This window comes from Stigmatopora nigra, chromosome 1 (assembly GCF_051989575.1).
Source record: "Stigmatopora nigra isolate UIUO_SnigA chromosome 1, RoL_Snig_1.1, whole genome shotgun sequence".
In the NCBI taxonomy this organism is placed as follows: Eukaryota; Metazoa; Chordata; class Actinopteri; order Syngnathiformes; family Syngnathidae; genus Stigmatopora; species Stigmatopora nigra.
In genome coordinates, this window is record NC_135508.1 from 18909769 (window position 1) to 18930529 (window position 20761).

General features: G+C 41.3%; 3 protein-coding genes across 4 annotated transcripts; all 3 read right to left on the reverse strand.

Annotated features, from left to right (window-relative positions):
• Positions 1-153: 153 nt before the first annotated feature.
• Positions 154-3749, reverse strand: LOC144199259 (protein lifeguard 2-like). 2 transcript variants are annotated; one of them, XM_077720771.1, is made up of 13 exons: positions 3549-3749; positions 2824-2914; positions 2732-2752; positions 2388-2470; positions 2245-2309; positions 2082-2135; positions 1943-1993; positions 1817-1856; positions 1553-1590; positions 1271-1358; positions 1093-1188; positions 870-923; positions 154-783 (listed from the first exon to the last, which is right to left on the reverse strand). In XM_077720771.1, exons 1-13 carry the CDS (start codon positions 3555-3557, stop codon positions 634-636), a joined length of 840 nt encoding a protein of 279 aa, XP_077576897.1. In that variant the 5' UTR covers positions 3558-3749; the 3' UTR covers positions 154-633. The 2 variants fall into 2 exon arrangements, with proteins under 2 accessions (XP_077576897.1, XP_077576905.1); XM_077720779.1 differs by lacking the exon at positions 2732-2752.
• An 881-nt stretch (positions 3750-4630) lies between these two features.
• On the reverse strand, positions 4631-6598 carry slc61a1 (solute carrier family 61 member 1). Its single transcript, XM_077732507.1, has 2 exons — positions 6445-6598; positions 4631-6252 (listed from the first exon to the last, which is right to left on the reverse strand). The coding sequence occupies exon 2, from the start codon at positions 6162-6164 to the stop codon at positions 4728-4730; it is 1437 nt and encodes a 478-aa protein (XP_077588633.1). The 5' UTR covers positions 6165-6252; positions 6445-6598; the 3' UTR covers positions 4631-4727.
• A 915-nt stretch (positions 6599-7513) lies between these two features.
• nr1d4a (nuclear receptor subfamily 1, group D, member 4a) lies at positions 7514-19118 on the reverse strand. Its single transcript, XM_077717666.1, has 8 exons — positions 18705-19118; positions 12644-12949; positions 12465-12553; positions 12221-12365; positions 9553-10073; positions 9282-9467; positions 8973-9183; positions 7514-8729 (listed from the first exon to the last, which is right to left on the reverse strand). The coding sequence occupies exons 1-8, from the start codon at positions 18724-18726 to the stop codon at positions 8533-8535; spliced, it is 1677 nt and encodes a 558-aa protein (XP_077573792.1). The 5' UTR covers positions 18727-19118; the 3' UTR covers positions 7514-8532.
• Positions 19119-20761: the final 1643 nt, after the last annotated feature.

Below are 20761 nucleotides of genomic sequence, written 5' to 3' on the forward strand. Positions count from 1 at the left end.
AAAAATCGCCAGAGTGAGGGGGTTCCTGTCATAAGCAAACTTGACTCAGCCCAAATAGTCCCTTTATAAAGACATGCCACATATTTTACATTTTTTAGACAGTCATAATTACAGAACAACATGATATCACAGAAATTGCGGAGCGTTGTAAGCAAGGCACATTTATTTGTATAGCACAAGGTAATTCAAAGTGTTTTACATGACATGAATATTAGCAAGACACAGTAAGAAAATAGTAAAAGAAATTTTACATCTCATTTTCTGAACCGCTTTATCCTCACTAGGGTTGCAGGGACATCCTGAATTGGTGGCCAGCCAATCACATATGACAAGGAGACAATCAATCATTCACACTCATACCTGGGGGAAATTTAGAGTGTCCAATCAGCCTCCCATGCATGCCTTTAGAATGTGGGAGGAACTTGGATTACCCAGAGAAACCCACACGGGGAGAACACGCAAATGCTGGGTGTATTTCATAGTTCACAGTGGTTCATTGCACAAGGTTCATAGTACTATGAATATCTTGGTAAACACATTGGCATGAGATTTACAGATCAGCATTTCAACCAAAATAGGAGACTAACCAATATTATCTATTGCGCGCACTTGTACCACTATGAATAGTATTCCTTAATCCTGTCTTGTTCCAAAGATTTGGAGGAAAAAAGAGAAGATGTAAATGATATCCAAGTAAATGCTAAGAGTGGCAAAAATGTACTCTTCTGAACTAATGCTGTGCCGTTTGTTGCCCATGACGAGCTGGGTGTCAAATGCCAAAAACTGCAAATGCAATAGATATGCAATAACTTTTAGGCTCTATGTATTCACATGCTCTAAAAACCACATGATCTCCACTTGGAACTTACCATGGTGAACAATATGGCTCCCAAAACAGCATAGATAGTGTCCAACCAGGGTACCTAAATTCCACAATATTGTGTTTGTGGAATAAGAATAAACATTTTTATCAAATTTAGAAACAAACTATAATGGCATCCAAGGAAATTTGTCCTGTTGGTTAAAATGAATTCTAGCTCGTTTGACATAGTATAAGTACGATATTACTACAAATGTCTAGGCAATACTTACATATTGAAAGGGAAGAACAACTGCAAGTGCCAGCCCAGAGATGAAAACGACCATGGAAAATATAAAGAGCATTCCTCTGCATGTTGTCACATCAATCTGAATGAAGAGTTTGAGTGCATGTTTATACTCAATACTTGTATCAAATGCAAAGCAAAGGTACAAAAAGTAATGTTGTCACCTTAGTTTGGAAACTGAATATTGTGACAAGCAGACAGACCGCAGAAGTGATGCCCAGACACATCATCACTGACTTGGTGTTGTAGAAGCTTGATATTGATTATATGAATCAGGTTGCATTGATGAAGATGGAAGAGTTACTGTGTGAGCTGACATTTTACATATTTCACTGGGTATTCTTGTGAAAATATAGAAACAACTGACAATTTCTGTTTCGTAATAAGGTTAACCAAAAAGTTAAGTGTGAACGGAAAAATATAACAAAAAAATGATTAAACTGTACCTTGATAACATCCCTGTCATGTAGGAAAGTGAGAGGGTCTATAACAGAAAGTAACATAAGAATATTGTTCTGATTAGAATTTGTTTGTTTTTTTAGTCTCATTTATGTGCAACTATTCAAACCAATGCGTTTAGAAAGCTTCGGAGTCCTGCACCACAGGAGTTTTCTCATAGAATACAAGTTACACAAAATGAATCCATACTGTATGTAGCATATTATTAAAGGACACTTTGTTTGAAAACAAATCATTAGCTTTATACTTACAAAGATGGCAAGCAAAATTAGATTCCATGGAAACCGTCTCCTAAATAAGTAAGCAAATGGGAGTTATGACAACGTGACAAATGTGTGATCAATAACAGGCGTTCTCATTCATGTTGTTGTCATTACCTCACTGCGGTGCAGCAAGACAGTGTCAGATATGTAACAAAGAATACAGCGCTGTCACAGAACAAAAAGAACATTACTGTGAGAATGTGGTGAGATAAAATATAATTATAACTTGTATACTGTGATGCGCTATACTTACTAAGATGCCCAATACCACCCAGAGTTTCTTTGAATGTAGTACTTGATGGGCTCACTGAACATAAGTTTATGATGTTAATTAGTGTGGAAGGGTTTATCAAGGATGGTGATGTTTGTTTTATTTTGAAATGGTGTATGTTATACATAGAAAAGGGTGGTCTTACCAAAAAGTGAAAAGAGAAACTATTGCGAAAGTTACTAAGAGCTGGATGAAAAGGAGTGTGTACACCTGAAATAACGAACAGATTTTTTCAAGGCTTCCATGGCTCACAGGCTTCAATAACCTAAAGCATAAAACTGGTGGTACCTTACGAATGAAGACCCTCCGGATGTTTTGATCATTCCAAGAGAACTGTGTTTCACCATCAGTGCCACAAGACTCAATAATGCCTATCATTGATTAAATGAAACAAATAAAAATACATGTAATGACTCATTTCCTGTAGCAGCAGTGACCAAGCCAACAAGCAAAGTAAGCAAATATGCTCTTTTTTTTGACTGACAGATGGTCTCCAAGCAAAACTGCATGAGACTCATGTGAATGGTGCTGAAAATTAGCCACAAAAGTTCTAAATGAGATTTCTGTACTTGACCCCCTGCTTCATAACTTTCAAAATGTTACAAACAGTATTAGGCAAATAATGTACTCACCAGCCTGCATTTGTGGTGCACCTACACAATAAGAAATAACACAATTAACATCTTCAGTACTAGACGGATTCTAATTCTAAATACAGGTCAACCTGCAGTGGCTTCGTCATAGCTGGGTGGAACAGGTGAAACTGAGGTTTGCCCACTGGGACAGTCCCCAGGGGTCTTGTTAGTGAGTGTGGCCTGGAAGCACAATTTGAAGATTTGACAGACAAATATACAGACTTAGTATAGATGTACATTTGAACAATTTCGTACATTTATCAGACTGGAATACACAATCTCTATAAAAATGTCTCCCATCACTAGGACATTTGCAACTTTAGTTTGGTTAAGCCACAAACGGCTCTCTGTCTACAGGCCTAAAAACATTATACAATTTTCAAAGATTTCCATAATGATTGCACTGCGGCATCATAGCTGAACCAGAGTACATACATGTTTGGCCAGCGCATTTCCTCTATTTTTGCACAGGGAAATGTAAATATACACTCATGTTTGAAGTGGGTTAAGAAACATACAGTGGCCCTGGACTTTATTCCTTTAACTCACTTTCTTATTTTACAACCACAACCAGCCTTTTGATGGATCTTCTTAAACGGTGCACAGACGTAAATATATTAAACAAAGCTTCATTTAACTACATGCACTCACTAAGCACACACCAAGATAAACTGTCAGGCTATCTGTTTAAGTAATACACTCCGGATCTGGTTCCACTTTGGACTATGTGAATAGGACATTGGGTGATAGTGATACAGATAGTTACATAGACTTGAAGCTATTTCACCATTAGCAATAACGACCTAGCTCTTACCGTGCCCATGGTTCTGTCCGGACTGCTACGGCAGTTATTCAGGAACCACCTGGATGAAGTCACCGTTGAACTAGAGGGCAGTAGGGCATCTGTTGGTGACGCAACCAGAGTACAGAAGCAACGAGAGGCACGTGCAGCTCACCGACACAAGGATGCCCTAGAAGAATCCAGAATGGAGAGTTCTACCTCTCGATATGGGAAGTCAACACTATATTTTGACCTACAAAAATTCAATTTCTATGCCATCACAAACCAAATGTGGAAAAAACCCTGAATAGTTATAATAAAACTGGCTGATAATTACATTCAAAATTGTATTGTTTGATTTGAATCATTGCTTTTAAAAACGTAAGTGATTCATTTTAAATGATTCATTTTGAATTATTGATTAAGTTATAAATGTGTAACTCACATGAAAAAAACAGTACCTTTTATTTTTCATATTCATGTCTAACCCTATTTTGTTTGAAAAATACAAAACCAACCTGCAGAATTCCGATTGGACTTCACATCTTTTCTACCCTACATTGAATAATTAACTGCTTTCAATAAAATTGAGAGACTAAGCATTTTCAGTTAATTTTTTGGTGTATTTTTTTCCCCAAGATAACCATGTCATGTCACCGAAGCATCATGATTGAATCTGCGGCTCGGAAGAACGTTTTCAAAGAGGTCCTGGAAAGTTGACGCAATCCAAATCACACGTCCTCCAAGTTCAGTTACCATTTCTTCATTAAATGATATACAAAAAGTGTGTTTGGCAGCAAATCAACTTCATTTACATCACTCTAATGAGACAGATTTTAGAAAAATCCTTATCCTTATCAACTTACCCACACATCTTCATATAACAAGGAAACTTAAATTAGATCGACTCACTGAAACTGAGTATTACTGTACTTTGTAAAGGCAACAAGAAAATAATTAAATGTCCGGTTACAACCCGATGTTATCTCTCAGTATCAATTGACTATAACAAGTAAAACTTTTGTATACTCATTCATTAGCCATCAAGAATGGTTATTATAAAAAAATAAACATTAGCACTTGATAACATTTTAAATAAAATATATTTTCTGACCTTTTGCATCTTTTTTGTATTTATTCTGAGCTGGAAAGAAAAAAAAAAACATGACAGACATTAAATGAAACACGCGAGTAAATACAGACTTGAGTCCTTCAATACATGTCACCATCTACTCTTGTTCCCTCTAGTTTGAGGTCCGAGTCATTCCTGCCAAGCGTGAACAGACTGACAACAGCCATCAAGGCGGCCAGCATCATGAGTGCGCAGCCTCCAAACATGTGTCGAGTACCGCTTCCCCCTTCCCCTCCACCCGTACCCGACACCTCCCCGTGGAGTGCCAAAAGGCCAATGCAGGCCAACAAATTTAGAGGGAAGCGGAACCAGGCCAGCACACTGGCCCGCTTCTCCTCTGGGATCACCCTGCCCTGCAGAAAGCTGACGGCTGGGAAGTAGAGGCCACAGGCCAGCTCCAGCAGTAGGAAGGCCAAAAAGGATTCGTGAGGTCTCGGCTGGCCAGGCGTGGTGGAAAAAGTCAGCATGAAGAAAGAGAAGAACGCCATTAAAACAGCCAAGCAGAGAACATGCCCGGGCTGCAGGCGATAGTGCGTGGAGGTGGCAAGGCGATACATTAAGGAGCCAACCATGGAGGCGGCCATTAAACAGGAAAACACGATCCCTAATGGAGGTCCATGGGGGTCCAGTACTGGGGTCCACAGAAAAACAAAGATGTAGAGGGCACTTTCAAATAGAGCTTGCACCCCACCTAAAAGCATGACCCTACGATCTGACAGCAAGCATCGGAGCCCATCATGGCAGCTGCGTGCAAACCGGGCCTTTGCGGACATAGGAGTCAAATTTCCCAAGACGGGCATCTGTTTGTCACCTTCAGGCGATCCCTCTGCTTCTTCCTTGCCCCAGTCCGTCAACACTACCCAGGCACAGCATGCCAAACAGGGGACGGCCAGAAGAAAAGGAGCCACCGGGCCCAGGTGGAGCCATTCGGCAAGCAAGTTAGCCACCAAGCCGGCTCCCACGGCAAGCCCATGATTCCACGTGGCAGCTTTATTAAAGGTGCCGGGGATCCACTCCTTGGGGAAATCGTGGACGTCAACGTGTCGGTGCACATACCAAGCCTCAAATGTGGTGGAGAGCAAGGATGTAGACAGACCACCCAGGATGCGACCCATGATCAGGACAAAATAGTCTCTGGACAGCTTGGTGAGACAGCAAGCAGAGTAGGATATACAGAACAGTAGACATGTATGTCTGCGGCCTAGGGCTTGAGGAATCCAGCTGGAAAATGGAGCAAACAGCACACAAGACGATAAGCCGCAGACATATATGATCGCTATTTGGGACTCCAGGAAGCTGTAGTGGCGGTAGAGTTTATAAAGGTAAGGACCCTGAAGCCAGTCCGCCCACAGGGCCAGGAGGTAGGCCCGGAGGAAGATGCTCTGGAAGCGACGGAAGGCTGGGTTGGCTGCAGCCGTCTGCGTCGGTGCTGGTGGGCTCAGACGACGTGCTGTGAGTTCGAGGCCAACACACAGGGCGAGCAGGACAATAATGGCAAGGTATGCCGTCACCAACATGGTGCGACTGACACACTGCTGTGTCCGCTTCACTTCAAAACTGCTTTCTTGGGATGGTTAACACTCCATTCATTTTTATTCTCCGCATCTGTTTTGGATAAACGACAATGGTGCACATTTACATTGACAGCAGAGCTCTCATTTAATTGCTTGATACGTGAGTCAGTGATTTAGAAAATAGCGTGTTTGGGTTGTTATCTGACACTAGCGTCCGGGCTAGCTTGCTACTACTGTTAGTCACGCGAGAGTGGGTTTCATTTGCAATAGTAATGTTACTTACCGAGCTGGGAGACTCCTCCGTCATTGTGATACGAAACACCGATACATGTCATTAGGCGTGTAAAATGTCAGCAGAATTATTGGGAGAAAAGGAGTGCATTTGCCTATGGACAAGAAGAACGTTCGCTTCCGGGTTTCGTATATCGCCGCTAGGGGGCAGTGATACATCGTTTTCAAGACGTGAATCATCTGGGGGACTTAACTCGAAATGTACAGCATCAATAACAAACAAAATATTGTCGATGTTTTTTTTTTATATAGCCCTTCATAAAAAAGAAACACAAAGGGATCTTATGTTTCATTGTTCTGTTCAGGGCACTTTACAGTCATTTTGAGCATTTGATTCTATATAAATTAAATATGTTTGAGAGAACGACATATTTTTGAATTGTAGAATTATCTTATTTTCATTCATTATTTTTTAAGACACTTATCCTCAGAAGGATTGCGGGGGTGCTGGAGCCTATCCCAGCCAACAATGGGCAGTACACAGGATGCACCCTAAATCGGTTGACACCCAAACGCAGGGTACAAGCAGAGACCTACCCAAGCACACGCTCATATATAGGGACCATTTTTTACCATTCAATCAGTCTACCAAGCCTGTTTTTGGGATGTGGGAGGAAACCAAAGTACCTGGAGAAAGCCCACACAGGCACAGGAAGAACATGTAAGGCCGGAAGGCCGGAACCCACCAAGGTTTGAACCCGGTCAATGTACATCCTACGTCCACCTATGCTCATGTGCTGTGGGTCGTGAACGAAAGAACAATAGGATACAAGCGACTAAAATGAGTTTCCTCGGCAGCGGCTGGTGGTGAGGGAAGTCTGCGGCCTGACCTCGTATCAAGGGGAGAAATGAATATATTGTGATGATGAAGTCCAAAAGCATGAGGAATTACTCGTTTAATTATAGGCTGTATGTCAATATGTAATATTTAATGTCTCTGCCGTTAGTTAGTGACCAAAACAGGGTGTACCGTGCCTCAAAGTCAGCAGAGATAGTCTTAACCTTCAGGCCGTTGAGCAATGAGTGATGTATTTTGAAATAAAATACACTTCACCAGAATATAATACACAATCTGAAGTTTATATCATTTCTATTAAAGAACAAAGATTTACAAATGTACAACAAGTGCTCAATCAGCCACAATCACTCGAGCAATTAGTGAGATGACCAATCAAATAACCTCTGCCATGCTAAAATATCTCTTTAGTTTGTATGACAAACATTGGGGGCAGGTGCAGGATGCATATGGAGTGACTGCTGGTGATTCTTGGGATTTTGCTGGTTGCTTACATCATGTAAATGCAGGCAGTGGTTCAAATGTCAATTTTGAATCCCGACCACTGTTCTTCTGTGCAAAGCCCCCTACACCAACCCCCCACCTATACTGGAAGGTCAGCAGAACATTCTCATTTTCACCAAATTCTTACATCTTGTTCAGTCACATTTAGATAAACATAGTATACAGTATTTACAGGAAGAAAATAAACAACCAAACAACAAAACATGCGCTTTTCTCAAGGTAGAAATTTTGGATAATCATGTCAATGTAGACATAATGTTTTAGTGGAAAACATTGAAAAGTCTTTATATACGTTGTATATTTAGTCCAAAACAATATTATATGTAGGTGACAATAGTTGAATGGCATTCCAAAATTAAAGGAGATGGTGATACAGTGAAATACTATATTTCAGATCTTATATACATATTCCCTTTAAAGACGAACTGACTCAAAACACATGGATGGTCCCGAACGTCATGGTTCTATATTTGTCAGCATGGCCTGTGATACTCTTAAATACGCTGATTATAAAAATGGAATCAAACAATGATTTGTTGGTAATATCGACCATGCACAATGAGTTATGTTGTCACTTCATTTTTTTCCTTGCATTTTTGTGTGCGCACCTGACAATGTGTAAATTTCAACTTTTTCCAACAAAAATATTTTTGCTACATTTTTACATAAACCACATTTTATTGCACTCTTGTTCCTCTCTTATAAAGAAAGTTCCATCCTTGGAAGGTAAAATGTGTTTGAATGTGTGTGTTGTTCTTTTGCTACGATATAAGGTCTTTCTCATGGGTCAATGCGAAAGGCCAAAAGTTTATCAGAGTGCAGGTTGTTGAGGGTGCGAAGATCTGGCAGTCGCAGAAGTAGTTTGGAAAAGAGCGAAGTGTCATCTGGACGGCGCCGAGTAATCAGCGAGCGCAAAGCATAGATGAGACCCTCTTGGAGCTGTTCGACAGCAAGTGTGTCTAAGATGCCGGAACGATCTGGGGAGAGCAGAGAATTGTCATGTTAGAAACATGGCCTGTTAATAAATACATGACCGTGCTGTCTTGTGATACAAGTTTAATTGGTTCTGTGACTAGTTTTGTAATTCAAAAATACTCATATTTTTGGGTTGTAGCTAAAAAAACTGCCATCACTTAGCTTTCATCTCATAGCAGTATACTATTGTAGGTGGTGGCACCGTTCGTTTATCATCAATACGCGCCCCAGTGACCATTTCTCACCTGCTGAAACCAACACCACAGCCATGAAGAGTGCCATTTCATCAGGCTCCAACCCCATTGAAGCCAACTTTTCGCTGAAGTCGAACATTGCATCCAGTAGAGAGCCCATGCCCAAAGCTCGAAGGGTCGACAGGGGGTACGTTTGTCCGTTCAAGAATGTGACCGTATGCTCTGCAGCGTTGAACAAAGTGCAAAACCTCACCATCAGAACCTGAGGACCCAGGAAAAATAGATGTTTATTTCAGCAACTCTCGCCTTCTGGATTCAGGGCAAAGTGTGTCTCAAGAGTAGTTATGATTAATGTGTTACCTGGAAGGTGCCTGATTTAAGCAGCATGACTTGGTCCTGCTGGCTAAGCTCTTGAAATCCTGGAATGCCCTTGGCGAATTCTACTACCTCCTTGACAGCAGGAGTGAAACACTGAGAAAAGGATTCCCAAATCTCCTGACTGGTGCGATCGGCCCCCGATACTGGGCACGCATTAAGAGGGCAGGCCTTTAAAGGAGGAAAACAAAGACATGCATAAGCTTTCAGTCAACTACCACGCAGAGAAGAAATGTTTGTTCGTTGTAGTTCTTACCAGCACTTTAGCTCCTGGAGCCAATTTCCATGGGCAGGATGGCTGATTAACAACGTTTTCTGTCTTGCATGTAAAATTGGCAGGGACTCTTTGAGGACTGCTGACACTTGGTTGATTATTTTGATTTGTTGATACTGTATATGCATAAACATTATTGTCCATGTTTTGGAATGTAAATTGGTTGCTGTCATGGGCAAATGGACAAGATTGGTAACCCTGGGCAGTGTTGGTCTGCTCTGTGATAAGCTGCAGACTGCAATCTTTAGAATCATTGTTAGTGGTGATTCTAGCCCTCTTGGCTGCTCTCTCCTGGCCGCTACCATGGAAGATGTCTTGGTAAGCTCTGGAGATGGCCCCAATGGCCTCCTTCGAGCTGCCATCTTCTTCGCTGGGAGACTGATCTTTTACAGAGCACGAGTCCATTTCCAAGACAGCCGACTCATTTAGGCTGTTCATGTAACTCTGCATCTCATCCAGAAGTCGCTGCTTCTCTCGTTTAGGGATGCGGCCAAAACGCACAGCTGCGGAAAACAAGGACAGTCAAATGGGTCAGAATTGGCAAGAAATCTAGGTCGGAAGCTTTTTGTTTTGCTACAATTTCTCAAAAGATATGACCGAGCTTTACAAAACATTAACATACATAACCGACAGAGCATTTGAGGGCTTTCAAAGAGTATCAAGTAAAGTGGTAAAATGGAAAGTTTGCTCTCCCCTCTCCTCCCCTTCCTTCTTCCCACGGTAACCATCAGCTGGAGAGGCTATTTATAGACTCTCTGCTACCATCTGCCTCATCCTCTCCTTCATCCACCACTCTCTCCCTGCTCTCCCTCTCTTGCAAGTAGGGCAGTGGGGCAACGTGAGCGTGATGTCACTAGTACTGTGCTTGTGTGCTTGCAGAAGAAGGATGAAAAGAGGTGGGCTCGAAGGGACAAAGATAAAGTTCGATGATATGGGAGGGGGCATGCATGGAAATTAAGATTGTGAGTGCTTGAAAGTTGGGGTTATATGAGGTAACAACAAAGTTTTAAAATGAGAAAACTTGACAAAGTACACTGGGAGCTCTACATTCCCTAGTGTATGCAAAAAAAAACCATGAAGGTGTGATGATTTACTGGATTTTTGCTGGTACCCAAACGCACTTTTTCTCAGCCACCGCAATATAGAGCATGCATAATAATTTCCATTTTTGCAGGACTTGGTGCCTGCGGTGGTAATGTAAAGAATGGGGGGTGTTGGCACTTGTATGTGGTTTTCCTGTTTTTGTAATAATTGAAACAAACTAAAAGTAGGTTTTTAGGTTGTGGTCTAGAACTCGCCGAAGAAATGGCATAGTAACAGGGTCAAGTTAACTACATTTACTGTCACTCTGCTATGTTGTGCCACCAATCTTTTCTCTGAAGTTTCAGGCACACGCCAAACTAACCTAAATATTAAATTGGGGTGCATATAGAAAAACTGGTATCACAAAAAGAAAAGTTGGCAGACTACACCAACTAGGTCATTACGTATGAGAACATTATAAACCCAGTTTTCTAGGTCAGCCGAGTTATTTTTCAATTTGATATGATTAGTAAACAATCAGTGTGCACCAATCAAAGAGATCTTAACTTTAATTTGGTTTAAAAAAGCTGCACGTCGGTCGCCTTTTTGCATTATTGGCTTAATTCTTTTCATATTCCCAATGATATTCTACTGGCATATACAAGATAATAAAGTCAATCCTGTTCCAAATTCTTAAAATAATTCCTGTGTTTGCTGCAGTTTCCCAGTTGATAGATAGCTTCAGGGACCGTAAGGTTCCTATACTCGTAAATCATTCTCTGACAGGTAGATGAAGGAGGGTTAGGGGAAAATGGTGGGGTGGACCACGGGGGAGACGGTGTGCAAAAGAAAAGTATTTATCCAAAGGTATTGTTGGAGAATACTGCTTAGAGGCATAGAATGACATTTAAGAATTTTAGCTCATTCAGTGCTATGTTGTCCTCAATTGGGATCCAAAGAAAAAAAGGGTTTTGCAAAAATACCTCATTCTGAGTGATGTGTTACTTTTAACAAATTATTCTTTACTGTATTTTTCAGTTTAGGTCAGCAAACAGGTACTGTGAGTGGTTTACTGCTGATAACTAAAGAATGGAAACTACCCTTTTTATGGAAAAAAAACATGGTCTACTTTCAATGAATTTTTTACTCATATTTCACACAACATCATATACTTTAGGGCCTAAAGTATATGATGTTGTGTGAAATATGAGTAAAAAATTCATTGAAAGTAGACCATGTTTTTCGATCATTTTCAAGGCCTAAAGTTTAGGCCTTGAAAATGATCGAAAATGATCTGAAATACTGGCATTATTGGGAAAATTTCTTTGAAAACGGCTGTCATATAATAAACGCAAATATCTCCTGTCAGTGCAACCCCTTGGTCAGATTAGTACACTATAAAAAATACTGTCATTGTTGTAATAGAATCATTGGCAGTTAAACTGCAGAGCAAAACGGTGCATGAGAGTATTGAGAACGAACTAGTGGGACGATAACCTCAAAGAACTTTCCATGGTGTATCTTTTTTAGTCAGACTGCCCATTTCCCCACTGAGTTGCTTAATGAGGGCACCGTAACATAACTTCACAGAAACCCCCTTGCTTTAAAATGTGTCAACGTGTCTCACCGTCTCGTGACATGCCAACAGACAGGCATTTCTTGAAGCGGCAATGTTGGCACCGATTGCGATTCATACGCATGATCATACAGCTCTCGTTCTTCACGCACATCTTATAATTGATGTTCTGCTGGATGCTGCGACGGAAAAAACCCTAAAATGAGAATAAGTTTATTAATATGTATCCATCGAACTGAACGTCTTTAAAACAATGTGAAACAATTTGGTTAATTCTTGGTTTGAGGAGGCTTACCTTGCATCCTTCACAGGCATGGACTCCATAGTGGAAACCAGATGCAATGTCCCCACACACCTTACAGAGTAGGACCATTCCACCATTCTCTGTGGAGAAGAAAGAAACATTATTGAGTGACAATTGCTCTGTGGAAAACAAAATAGGAGACAGGGACAGTGAGGAATTATAGTACGTACTAGTGAAAGTGCCATGGAAGCCACATGGCCTTTTTCCAGCAATCGGATGTGCATAGTTATTCTGCTGAGTGGCTGCTGGAGACCCACGATAGACATCAGGGAACTGGAACACCAGTTTCGGGCTAGGAGTACTTGATCTAGCTGGCCTCTCTTTCAGTGCTCCAATTTCTGTGAAGGTGACTTCCTCCGGTGATGATGGCTGTGAATGTGAGCAAGGGGACTGTGTCTGGTACCCGCTCGAGGGGCTGCCTGGGCTGGGGCTTGAACTTCCAGAGGAGCCTGCATACAGGATGACTCCTCCACCTGCTGCAAATAAAACAAAGACCAGGCTGCTTTGAGCATTCACTTCAAGTTAACTTTGCAAGCACGGCTTAAAACTTTCTATACACAACTTAAAAGATGCAACAGCACAATAAATTGATGAGTTAAACCGCTAAAGATGACAATTTTAATTCAGGCTGAAATTGAACGCCTGCTTAAACTGCTGGGTTTGGTTTCCCTAAAACTGTGGAATTGATCAACCCATATTTAAACCTCTTTGAAACTAGAGGTTCACTGAGGTGTAGTGGTTCATTCCCCTGACTCTAGTGCTGGCAGCGTGGGATTGATTTCCCACTCAGTGGTGGTGTGATTGTGGCTGTGAATGGTTGTTTCTATGTTAAGACAGGTTAGGGCGTAGTCCACGTTTTGCCCAAGGTTATCTGGGATAGGCGCCAAGATCTCGCGACCTTGGCAAGGACAAGCGGGGTTGAAAATGAATGAATGAAAGAAAATGAAGGTTAATGATTTATTATTATCAGCACGGATTTTTCTGGGTAGTCTGGTTTCCTGCCACATACCAAAAACACGCCTTGTAGGCTGACTCAACACTCAAAATTGTCTGTAGATATGAGTGTGTGCAATTGCAGTGGTTGATTTTTCAAGTATTTTATGATCAATAGCACCGCCCTCATTATCTTCCCTACCACTTTATCATCACGCGGGTCGCCAAGTGACAATTACCAGTAGAAGAGAATGTCATATATATGTGCTTTGTTGAAAACACTGGGAAAAGTGAACTGTAAGGTGACAAGATTTGCTCGTTTGTGCCTACATTTCAGAGTAAAAAATACTTGAAATGCTCCCCAATATGCCTTGTCATCTATTGTTGCCAATGCACAGTGGGTAGCTGTGTTTCCCAGTAAGTCTCCGTGAGAAGCCGAGGTTTGTTGCCTCATCTTGGGCAGCTCAACCGGACAAAACGTGCCGGTTATAAACACAATGAATGGCACGGAATCAGAGGACTAACATTCGCCGGAAACACCAGGCGCGTGTTTATTCCAACTGTCATAAGCAAAGGAATATGCTGCTGCACACACAATAGGATGTTTTGCCCGTTCAGCTACTCTCATCTGAGCTTTGCTGCCCCCGCCCCTCACTTCTAGTCATGCGTTGTAGATGAGCTGAGACACGGCCTCACGTGTCTGCCGGCTCGGCTGCCTCCTCTGCTCCAATAATAGCCACGCTCACTCTCCCCTGGCACCGTGCCCAGTGCCGGAGAGCTGCATGACACCTGACTGCTGCCTCACATGCGTGCACTCCTGACACGGTTTCACCCTCAAACAAATCCGCAGTCCCGTGTTGAGATGAGCAACAAAACCCGACTCGAAGCTTTTAAACAGTCAATCCACTGCATGAGTCTGCCAGCAGGAGATCATTGTGCTTTAGCCACGTTTTTTTTTCTTTTCTTTTTTTTTCAAAAGAGAACCCCCGAGTGCAGGAATACTGCAACATAACAAACAGTATAGATTGTTGGTGTTCAAAGGGCAATAATGATGAGTCATATCATCAAATAATATAGTCAAATAAGCTGCACGTGCACTTAGGTGAAACTGGTTAGATCACTTCCCCTCCTGAGATTCCGAAAATAACACAAATGAGTTGCATTGTTCTCTTATGTATTTAATATGACGTGTGTGGGAACCAAATCAATGAAACGCTGTTAATAAAAAATGTGAGTATTCTGAATGTTATTTTCTTTGATTTGACTTCAGGTTGAAGTGATTATGTCTGACGCACGCCTTTGCACAATATCTATGTTAGTGTGTGTGTGTGCTCCGAGTTCTCCAGCTAACACACTGAGATAATCCCTCAAACAGCACGTGTCAATGGATTTGTTGACTCATGCCAGCCCAGAGCCATAGACAGCCCCAACCAAATGCAGGCCTGAACTTCACCTCTCTCCCGGCTGACATACCGATGAGCCCAAGCTCTGCCCTCGCCTGAACCCACACACGTGGTTTCTCCACCTGAATACCTGCATGTGCATTTTATGTTTATGGATGAGCCTTGTAGTTGATATTAACACAGTCGGTCAACTTAAAAAACAATTGCCCTTTGAGTGGTGGTGCTTTAAAATGGCTATTCATGACTATATATTATGTAAACAGTAGGATCAAAGACATGAAGGCGCTCCATTCCTCTCTATGGCTGCGTATTAATTTGATTTTTTTCTCAAAATTCCCTTATTTCAATTTAATTTAAATATGTCAGTGTTTGCCTTATTAATAATAAAAAATCTATAATGAATATTGGTAGACAAGCAAAATGTCCTATAAAAAATGTTAACTGCATCTCTATTCATTTCAATAGGAAAAGATAATTCCTTATCTGTTGTTTATTTGATAGCATGTTAACGGAATTAATTAAAGTGAACTCCTCTTTTCTCAAGGCAGCAATGTGATAAGAAAGTCAACTACCATGAGACATTAGTACGCCTGCCACTCCTTGGCGTAGATGCATCTCTCACTTTTCCCGCAATTTTCTCCGAGGGATTTCCCAAATAGGATTGATTAGCACACTGTCACTAGGCCCAAGCCGCTTCGAATTTAGGTCACTGTAGACGGCATTAATTGAGTAGACAATGACGCTTCAATGCCAATCTTGAGCTCACCCATGACTGAAGTCAGGAGGAGAAACAACGTGAGTGGGGAACATCTTCACGGTTATATGCACTCATCTCGCTACTTCTCTTGTCCCTGCTTCTTAAGCAGTCACGCAGTGGCTTGCTGTTGTTAAGGTGCATATATATAACAGACAGCCTTTCCTATAAAATTCATTATCCTTACGCAACACGAAAGAATAAAGGCTAATTGAATTACGCACTACTAATTATTTTAGGTGTTTGTGGCGAACCCGTGAACTCCAAGTGAGTGCACGGAAGTAGGTCAATATCACAGGAACCTGCCTCAAGCCTCTCTTTAAATTGATGCTGCAGCATACTACTTCTGGCTCATGCAATCATGAGAAGCACCTGAATTACAATGGCGCTGATTTGAAGTGTAATACGTCAAAATCTTCCCCGTGGTTATATAAATTTGCTTCTAACAAAGCTAAATAATAACATGGAAAATTAAATTAAAAGATTCTACAGTTTCTAAAGTTGAATTAGTTGCATCAGTTTATGGGCAAATAGTGTTTCTGGTGTCTAAAAGTAGTTTCAATCAATTCTCTGATTTACAATTGGTGGGAAATAAGCCACCTGATGTTCCCACGTGCTAACTAGCAGTGTCAATGTCGAAATATTGTTAATCATTAAAATATTGTTGGTTGCAGCGGACCTACTTTAATGTTGAGTGGGTATATGAATGACCAATACATGACAATAATTTATAATATAGATTTTCTTTTTGAGAATTTTGTGATATTTACCATTCATGCAAAACAAGTAAGATGTATATTACCTTTTTGTTGCTACAATATTTTAGACATTTGGAGGAAAACTATTCTTTTGACCAAAATAACACACCAAATTGTATACTTAAAAATGCCAATTTGTTCCATGATTTAATCGGATCAATTGAAATATAGATCTTTATGCCCTTTATTATATGTACATCTGCTAAATGCTATGTCTTGCTATTTATATATTTCTTTTTTTTTCTTTTCCGTGGCTGCAATCTATGTTAGAGGAAATCCTTTTGGTTTCAAAACACAGTCACGTTCCAGTGGCAAACGCACCCTAATCGTATATTTACCCTGAAACGATGACACGGGGACAGATGCTGCAAAGACAACAAGGCACGGCATCGACTCAGCCTCCAGTGCACGAGGGGGCGGGGCATCGTGCCTGAGTCGACACGCGCAAAATGTGCATGAGGCGAGAAAACGTGACTAATTAAGAGAGGCCACGGGGAAAGCAACAAACACCGCACTTTAATGCGTGGAATCGCTGACCCACTGACCAAACTCCGGAGGCGGTAACAACATCACTGAAGCGGCGGCGACAGCTCGGAAGCCGCAGCAGGGAGGTGGGCGGGGCTCAGTAGCTCACGCGTTGCACGGGGCTCGGCGAGGGAAGCCACGTGAGGGTTTTTTTCCCCCCTTTAGCTGGAGTTTTCAAAAGGGAAGATGCAAAGCTTGCCTCCAGTCAGGTGGCAGAGCTTTGTGACAAAGAACTAGAGAAGCATACTGTCTTTCGGGCGAGTGGTCTGCACTTTTGGCATTATATCTATTTATTATTCATTCAGGTTTTAAACATGCAAACACTATGTATTTGTTGTTTCTATATTTTAAATATAGCCATCTATTTTCGGGCAATGTTTTGTTGCATTGTCCGCAATCCTAATTGGGTCATACACGCTTAAAATGGTGCTGGGTTTTATACAATGCCTTAAAATGAAGTGTTATATATTTGTAAATCCCAATTTAGACAGACATTCCTATGATAACAAAGGAGAGTGTAATTAAAAAGCTCTACAATAGAAAAATAAGATTTTTTTTATAAATAGCAATACAACAAAGGTGTGTCCGATATTTTGGCCACTGTTCATGTGTTTGGATGAATGCATGACATATTTAACAGTGCACAAAATGTCAAATTAAACCATAATATACATTATGAAAGCAATGTCCTATGATGATTGCATATGTGGAAGGGAGAGTTTTTTTATGCAATTATTTGGATGTTAATGATCACTTATATGGGTGATTATGCTTTATGATACAGTCTATACAAACAGTACACTAGTTAAAATGTGTATTGTTTAATTGGCAATATGGTTTTGGGATGAAATAAACTTTTTATTTAAAGGTTATCAGGCAGCCTGACTGTGGTGCACTTGGGGTAAGACGCCAATGTCCGTCTTTGAATAATGAGCTTGTCATGAGTGTGTTCTATAGTGTTATATTAAATGAAGCTAATATATGTATGACATACATAATATTCTGTATCTTTTGTGCAAAAGGTCACGCAAGTCGCAGCAAATATAGTTGTTGACTAGCATTTGCCATGTGACATATTACTTTTATCAAATTCCATCACAAAGATAATACTTGCCATCTTGACTTGATGTACTTTATGTACAATGTCTTATTGATACTGTATTCAGTATACTATGTCATTCAAATGTGAAAATGCTAACACACATTTACCAGCAATGCCAGTTATGCAGCCAGAAATACCTGATCATTTTCTGATTAACTGTTTATAGAGTGTGTCATCTTCAGATTGGCATAGTATGCGGACGGAAACCCAAGGTGTGTCCATCACCTGTACAGGAACGTGACTCTACTATGCTATTAATGATTCACCATTAATTAGAAAAGACGGGTACTTTGGCTGACCCTGAGAAAGAACTGCCCATCTCCATCACTATCAATAACTTGTCAATGTCAACAACTGGAATGGCGGTCCCACACTCTTAACTTTTAGGGTGGCCTTGATATTGGAAAGAAACTTGCTCTTCTGAGCCAGAGTTGGTTTGCTTGTTTGATGAACAAAACTTGACACGCAAATGCCACTGGCAGGTTGCAATAACTGCTCTAATTAGAGTGGCAGCCATGCAAAGGGTGCACGTGAGTTTGTTTTTATAGAGATCAGTGGGAAGTATAGTCCGTCTCTCCACAAATCACTATAGCTTCTGATTCAAATGTACATTTTGGGACAAAATTACCATTGTGAAATGTGTTATGCATCAGATGCAAATTAGCAGTCACCACAATTTCCAATGAGACAAAATTGCATTGTTTTCACATGATAGTTTAAGCAGTCATAATACAAGAAGAGGTATAATTCTCTTACCGCCTCCAGGGCTGTTGTCCATTTCTCTTCTAGATGTTGAAGGTGAACTTTAAAATCAGTCGCAAGGTAAAGTGAGCTTCAAAAGTGTCAAAATATCAGCTCAGTGGATTTGAAAAATAAAGAAATAGAATGCAAGTGATGAAAGAGTCTCCCCGGCTTTCAATTGCACGCAGCCTTCTCTGTCTCAGTCTCGGATGTGAATGGCCAACATGCACTCAGGGCGGTTGCTTTTTTTTCTTGGAGGTAACCAGGATGCTTCCAGCACGAGGGTGGATCAAACCATTCTCGTGCTTTCCAAGAAAGTGGAGTCAACACAAACGCGTGCCACTGTGACACACACTCCCACTGATACAAACACCCACATCCGTCACGTTTGCAGGTGAGTAGGAAATGTGAGCGTCACCAACTTGTGTGTTTGCATGTGTGGAATCTGCCCCACTCTTTGTACCTCGCCGGTTCCTCTCTCTCTCCCCCTCTCTCTCATACTCTCTGTCCCATTCTCTCTCTCTCGCCCCTTGCTCACGTTTCGCTGCACTTTCTTGGCAGGGATGTGAGACAGGGGAGTTTTATTCAGTAAAGCCGCGCAACATGTGCACTCTCCATGTGCCGGTTCGAGTACTGTCCTACTGATACACTTTTTATGCAAATTGTAGAGCGTGTGGTGCGAAAGGCAATGGAGCATGGATGATGAAGCACATGTACATGAGGCGGGGCTCACCGTGACTGCTTCGACCTGCTTTTTCTGACCAACGAGACTCTTAAGTTGCCTGTTAAACACCAAGCAGCACCAAACACGCAAAGTTATGGTAAGCACATACTGTTTAGTGACTTATTTTTGCGTTTTAACTAGTGTTTTAAGTTGCACATGTTGGAAAAGCATTTGCATTTTCAAATTTCTCCCTGTTCAAATGTCAATTTATTCATTCATTTTCTGAACCATTATATTGAAAATACAATTTTGACTGAGAATAGAGGATGTTTCTAAGTCTTCAATTTGCTTGTTCATTCTTGATTTTATAGACGAACAAATGTCAAATTACATCCATTGTAGTTTAGATGTCACTGCTGACCCGGGAGCCGAATTGCGGATGTAAAGCCGATAGCATAATGTTTAACCTCACGACGAAGGAAGACATAACAAAGACAGAAAAACTTGCATGCCGACGCACATAAATACAGGGTTTAAATACACAGACAGAAGTTGACGACAATAACAAATGCCTGGGTCACACAGGGGAAGGAGAGCCAGGATAGACAGCAGGTGAACAATCACGTGGACAGGTGGTGTCATGGTGACTGAGACAGGGGATATAGTCCCATCTCATCTTATCTCCTTTTCTGAACCGCTTTATCCTCATTAGGGTTGCGAGGGTTGCTGGAGCCTATCCCAGCTGACTTTGGGCCAGAGGCTGGAGACACTGAATCGGTGGCCAGCCGATCACAGGGCACAAGGAGACGGACAACCATGCACACTCCCACCCATACCTAGGGGAAATTTTGAGTGTTCAATCAGCCTACCATGCATGTTTTAGAATGTGGGAGGAAAATGGAGTACCCGGAGGAAACCCACGCAGGCACGGGGAGAAAATGTAAACTCCACACAGATGGACGTGACCTGGATCTGAACCCAGGATCCCAGAGCTGTGAGGCCGACGTGCTAACCACTCACATCACCGGGCCGACGGATATAGTATAAATAACAATTTTGAAAAACTACCCTTTGTAAAATGCTCACTGGCCACAGAAAGAGGTTTAGTTGGGGATTCATACCCTTTTGTTATTGGAACAATTGGTATGCACTGTTAGTGTACTGCAGCGTCACCAAATTTTGAGAAGGGAGAAATAAAAACCTTTTAACGTTCATATTTTTGCAGTTTTAACGTTCAAGATTTTTTTTATAAATAGCAATACAACAAAGGTGTGTCCGATATTTTGGCCACTGTTCATGTGTTTGGATGAATGCATGACATATTTAACAGTGCACAAAATGTCAAATTAAACCATAATATACATTATGAAAGCAATGTCCTATGATGATTGCATATGTGGAAGGGAGA

Coding starts and splice junctions, on each gene's coding strand:
- slc61a1 (XM_077732507.1), bottom strand. CDS start 6,164: ATGTTGGTGACGGCATACCTTGCCATTATTGTCCTGCTCGCCCTGTGT.
- nr1d4a (XM_077717666.1), bottom strand. CDS start 18,726: ATGGACAACAGCCCTGGAGGCG. Junction 10,074..12,220: donor TGTTGGCATGTCACGAGACG/GTGAGACACGTT, acceptor TGTTTTCCGCAG/CTGTGCGTTTTGGCCGCATC. Junction 9,184..9,281: donor TTAAATCAGGCACCTTCCAG/GTAACACATTAA, acceptor CTGGGTCCTCAG/GTTCTGATGGTGAGGTTTTG.
- LOC144199259 (XM_077720771.1), bottom strand. Junction 2,753..2,823: donor CTATGACGAAGCCACTGCAG/GTTGACCTGTAT, acceptor CTTATTGTGTAG/GTGCACCACAAATGCAGGCT. Junction 1,994..2,081: donor GGGTGGTATTGGGCATCTTA/GTAAGTATAGCG, acceptor GTTCTGTGACAG/CGCTGTATTCTTTGTTACAT.